At 34.4% G+C, this 5,449-nt stretch overlaps 1 protein-coding gene across 2 annotated transcripts; it reads left to right on the forward strand.

Moving 5' to 3' along the window:
• Positions 1-847: 847 nt before the first annotated feature.
• LOC110030244 (GDSL esterase/lipase 5-like) lies at positions 848-5,411 on the forward strand. Of its 2 annotated transcripts, XR_002294635.1 has the most exons (7): positions 848-1,222; positions 1,333-1,451; positions 2,051-2,278; positions 2,365-2,623; positions 3,443-3,748; positions 3,838-3,886; positions 5,191-5,411. XR_002294635.1 is itself a non-coding variant. In XM_020732864.1 (5 exons), exons 1-5 carry the CDS (start codon positions 952-954, stop codon positions 3,739-3,741), a joined length of 1,176 nt encoding a protein of 391 aa, XP_020588523.1. In that variant the 5' UTR covers positions 848-951; the 3' UTR covers positions 3,742-3,885. The 2 variants fall into 2 exon arrangements, 1 of the variants encoding a protein (XP_020588523.1); XM_020732864.1 differs by lacking the exon at positions 5,191-5,411 and having other exon boundaries at positions 3,443-3,885.
• Positions 5,412-5,449: the final 38 nt, after the last annotated feature.

Genomic DNA, 5,449 nt, shown 5'->3' on the forward strand with positions numbered 1-5,449 from the left:
CTATTATCAATGAACGATTATTGTACATTAATAATGATCAACTTTATAATTTTATCTTCTCTAATTCAGGGGAAGAGTGAATATGTGTACTTGTCATTCATAGTGGATTGTTTCAATTAGGTTAGCCTCTTTGGTTTTTCCCCCTTTCCAGAGTTTTTTCACATAAAAAGTGAAATTTCTCCTCTTACTTATTTCTCTTTAATTACCAGGTATGTGATGAGTTTTCATGCACCACTAAGATGATATTCTATTACTCTATCATCACGGAGCTTCCAACACACATCAAAGATGACGTGGGCTTGCCCAATTCTTATGATGCTAAATATGTCCGTTCATACCATTTTGTTGTATTGTTATCATTTATATATGTATTTTTATTTTATTTTTTCTGTCTAAGCCTTTCGATGCTTTAAAAAACTATATTTATTTTGTAATAAAAAAAAAAAATTGTAGATGATTCTTGCAAGCTTAAAGAGGCGAAGGGCTTATTTTTCTTATTTTGTTCATATAAGACAAACATTGAAACCATGTTTTGGCAGTTCTCTTATAAAATACAATTCTTCCATAAGATTATCTATACATGAGCTACAAATACTTTGAAATCAAGTGAATAAACAAGCTTATTAAAATAAACTCCAATAATAAGAGCCGTGCGAAAAGATGTGAGTTATCGTTGATAGCTAGGCTAAGTTGATAAATGTAAATATAAATGTCTCTCTCATACGTAAGAATTGTGGCTAGGCTAAGTTGATAAATGTAAATATAAATGTCTGTCTCATACGTAAGAATTGTGTCTTGTGCTATGTATGTAAATATTGCTTAAAATTATAATTTACATTACAAAAATGGCCGGCGCTAGGCCTAAACGATCTCCAAACATCCCTCTCAACCATGCTAATCAAATAGCCCTTTTGCTCCCAAACAGCAAGGGAAACAAATCCTCTCCTAAAAATGACTTCACAAATTCGTTCCCTTTCACTCTCCACCATCTGCCAAATCCTCCTTCTCACTCTTTCGATAAGCATCAAATCACTCGCGAACTCACCGGAGAAGAAGACCTCCGCCTTTTTCATCTTCGGCGACTCCACCGTTGACGTCGGAAACAACAATTACATCGATACGCTCGTGATGAGCAAAGCAAACATGCCTCCGTATGGACAAAATTTCTTCAACAAGCCTACGGGCCGTTTTTCTAACGGCCGGCTTGTTGTAGATTTCATCGGTACTTTTAACGCATCCATTTTTTTTTTGCCTTAATTGTTTGGGGTCAATAATATATATGTGTTGTTGATTTTTTTCTCCTTGCTTTTTTCTTGCTTTTCTTCTGCAAAGCGGAATATGCTGAACTTCCATTAATTCCACCATCCAAGCAACCTTCTTCTAAGTTTATTAATGGCGCTAACTTCGCGTCGGGAGGAGCAGGCGTTTTGCCTGAAACATATCAAGGATTTGTGAGAACTGATATTATTTTTCTTCTTCAATTTTATTCTTTCCTTGTTTAAACCCAAAAATGGAAAAAAAAATCATTTCTTTTTGGGGGTACATAGCACTCGAAACTTTCTATTTTACATATTTCACACCTATATTTCAAATTTGACTGCTTGGAACTCAATTTAACGGCTTTGCTCTTTTAACCTAAATCCTGATTTAAGCGGAAGTTAGCAAATTTAACCTAAATCCCTCCCATCAGCAAAAATGACACCTTTAAATCCTGCAGGTTCTTAAATCCCATTTTTTCCCCGTTTTGCCTTATATCCAAGATTTATGGGATTTAGAAAAGCTGAAGCTCGCGAAGGCGGGTGAAAAGAAGTGGGAGAAAAAGGAGGCTTATTTTCTTTCCCTGGAGTGTTATTTTCGTTTTAGTTGTACAATTTTGAGTGCTATAAAGCAAATAGTAAAGTTTAGGTGTGTAAAATGTTTAATATCAAGTTTTGAGTGCTATGTATGTAAATTGCACACCCCCACCCCTTCTTTCAGTTGTAAGATTCTATGAATTTTCACCAATACAAGCATATAGATAAATCATTTTGGCTATTATGTTTTATCTCAGGTTATTGATTTTCCAACACAGTTGGAGCAATTCAACAGTGTTGTGAGCTTGCTAACAGCAGAGTTGGGTGATGCAGAAGCAAGAGAACTGATTGCCAATGCTGTTTACTTCATCAGCATAGGAAGCAACGATTACTTGTACTATTTAGGTAGCCCGAAAGTGCAGGAGATTTTCACTCCTGAGGATATTATTGCAATGGTTATTGGAAATTTGTCTGAAGCAATCCAAGTGAGTGTAAAATATATAATCATCTTTCAGAAGTTTTTTTTTTTTTTTTTTGTTTTTTTTTTTTTTTTTTTTTTTTTTTTTGGAAGGGATTATATGAGAAGGGAGCAAGGAAATTCGGTTTCCTGAGTACATCCCCATTAGGGTGTTTGCCTGCTATAAGAGCAGCAAATCGGAAAGCAGATGGAAGTTGTTTTGAGGATTTCTCTGCACTTGCATTGGCACATAACAATGCTTTATATGGTGTGCTCCTAAGCTTTGAACACATTCTTAAAGACTTTAAGTATGCCTTCAGCTCAGGCCACTACAGTTGGTTGCATGAAGTAATTCATAATCCAACTAAATTTGGTATCTTTCAATCCTAACCCAATTTCTCTATTTTTTTTTCTGTTTGTTTTTAATTTCGATTGAAATTCTACTGACGAATTTCTTATTGAATGCCTCAAAAAGCAATACTTGAACTGCGCATTAAAATTTATGCATAATAAATCCAAAGATTAAGGCTTGTTTTATTAAAGAGAGAATACTTTGAACTCCCCTCACATTGCCATATCATTGATTATAACCTAACGTAAATCAACTCCGCTTGTACAAAACATGACAAATATCAGGATAAATTAATTAGTGACAAAGATGGTTGTATTTGCTGAATTAAGTATCTACTAAGGCGGAGACTTAATTGTTCTTACTATTTTTTTAACCTGCAATAAATCTCAATCTTTGATGAATATGTGCTTCTCATATGTAGAAACCTGAGGTAAATTTGGTCGTAAAAATCTTTTTTTTTTTTTAATTTCCAATGCTTAAACTAGGAAAGAAACTCTAAGATGAATATCTTACAGAATTCAAAAGTGGAATGCCAATAAAATTCCTCTTATGGACGCCCTTTGGTGTTAAATATTATATATGCGCCTAAAATTAATCTCTGCTTAATATTAAAGCTTTTTTTACTTAAAAATCAAATTAAAAAGCTTTTTTACTTAAAAATCAAATTAAAATGTGAATTATTTTCATCAAAATTCATGCATTTGTAGGAACAAGTATCTCCCAACAATAAACGTAAACTCTTCACAGCAAAAAAATTTAAATTTTCGATGTAAATATGTGTTCTTTGCCACTTTTATGACAATTGTATAATCTGATGCTTAGAATTTTGGTTTAATGAAGGGTTTAAAGATGGAATCAATGCTTGTTGTGGGACTGGGCTATATGGAGGCATATATAGCTGTGGAGGAAACAAGGAAGTGGCTGAGTACGAGCTGTGTAATTCACCAGACGATTTTGTGTTTTGGGATTCTTTCCATGGAACCGAGAAGCTTGCAAAGAAATTAGCAGATAAACTGTGGGAAGATCAACCGAACTCAGTCGGGCCATACAATCTGAAGGAGCTGTTCTTCAACCAGGAAAAGTCGAGAATTGAAGATATAGTTGAAGCTAAGGAAAACCTTGAGGCGTTTGCTATGTGATTTATGAGTAATCATTCTGCTCGTTTAAAAAAAAAGTAGTGTTAGTCTAATGATAATAATGGTTCTCATGATTTTAGCTGGCTTTAACTTTTTCAGCATCAAGCTATGAGAACTTTGGTCAAGTCTTCTGTTCTTTTTGTGGCAGGCAAGATGTGAAATTCATCTTCTTTGCATAGCTCCTTGATCTGCTTTCTTCTTTTTTTTTCTTTTTTTTTTTTTCTTCCTGTTAATGTTAGAAGCTATCATGTCTCCTTCAGCAAAGTTAGGATCCTAATTAGAAGTTCAAATTCTCTGATATATGTAATTCATAATCATAACTCTTAGAAATTTTTGGCTCAATATTTTGAGTTAGGTTTTAGGCAGTAGTACTGTAAGGCATCTCTTTTTATACTCCAATAGAGTTTTTTTTTTTTTTTTTAAGGCAATGTAGTATTATCAATGGATGCAGCAATTTGATGTAAAAATATTGCGGTTAAAAGATTGTATTCTGTTTACGTATTTTGAAGCCCACCTACCAAAGTGGCTAAATAAAGTTTTTCTGCTAAAGTGGTTGAATTGAACCCACCTGTCAAAGTGGCTGAACTGGGTCCATCTGCCGAAGCGATTGAACTGAACTCATTTGTCAAAGTGGTTGAACTCATCTCTTTCACCAATTGAGAGCCATCCTAGCCTGGTTAAAGAGACATAATTACTAGAGATTATCATTATTACCAGCAAGAACCCGGACCCGTTCATCTTTAAAAGCATTGCCGGACATCCACGTCACAGTCTTTTCATCACGACGTCATGAATGGGAGTCGTGCAATACTTAAGATATATATATATTTTTTTATTTTTCTTCTTTTATATAAAAGGAAGTTGAGCTAGGAGAGAGAGCCCCCTCATTTCTCGTGATTTCTAGGATTTTTGGGGATCTCTCTCTCTCCCCCCTCTAAAAAAGCTTTGTAGCTCGGAAAATCTCCAATGAACCCAATATATGGCCTTCCGGAGGCTCGAGTTAAATAGATAATCTCTGAAATCTCTCTTATCTTACATCCATTTCTCTTCTACTCTCTTATCTTTTGAAAAATATTTTTCTGTAATTTCTCTCAGAGCAAAAACAAAAATACTAATTTCATTCTACATCTAAGCAGTTTACAAATCTGTCCTCCGAGCACGGACTTCTGCAACGATAGGCCAAGTTATCTGAGCTTTAATTAAACTCATCAAATTCGACTTCAGTGACATGAAACGGTTAACAGAGCAAACAATCTTCGTCTGATTCTATTAAATTAAGTTACGATTTTCCAAGTGCTGGTCATCTGTAATATCATTCTACCATTATTAAGAACAAAGAAACGAAAAACGTATGGCGTCAGTTTTGGCAGGTCAAATTTTATTTGCAGAAAAATTGCTGTAGCTTTTGTTCGTTATATTCATCTTCTTTCTTATTTTTTTCGTTTTCATTAGGAGAAAGAGCATTCAAGCGTGACATGTGGAGGTGGAAAGGACGAAGATGATAACTGAATTTGACCAAAAATTTAAGTAATTAATGAAAGGCGTGCGGGGAAATGCACTGGTATGTTTAAATTTCTTATAACCCGGCAACTAAAATAATCATTGAAAGAGTGCTGCAATTGTATTTTAGCAGGCTGCATCCAAGTTTGCAAAATTAGCTATGTATTTAATTAAGAGTGCGTTTAGGGCAGTTTTTTAGCTGCGATGCGGT

The sequence above is a fragment of the Phalaenopsis equestris genome, unplaced genomic scaffold, assembly GCF_001263595.1.
Source record: "Phalaenopsis equestris unplaced genomic scaffold, ASM126359v1 Scaffold000686, whole genome shotgun sequence".
Lineage (NCBI taxonomy): Eukaryota > Viridiplantae > Streptophyta > Magnoliopsida > Asparagales > Orchidaceae > Phalaenopsis > Phalaenopsis equestris.

What these genes read in the sequence shown, in the direction of transcription:
- LOC110030244 (XM_020732864.1), top strand. Translation starts at nt 952, where the DNA reads ATGACTTCACAAATTCGTTCCCTTTCACTCTCCACCATCTGCCAAATC. An exon ending in GCTTGTTGTAGATTTCATCG is followed by an intron (nt 1,223 to 1,332) that starts GTACTTTTAACG and finishes TCTTCTGCAAAG; the next exon opens with CGGAATATGCTGAACTTCCA. An exon ending in ATTTGTCTGAAGCAATCCAA is followed by an intron (nt 2,279 to 2,364) that starts GTGAGTGTAAAA and finishes TTTTTTTGGAAG; the next exon opens with GGATTATATGAGAAGGGAGC.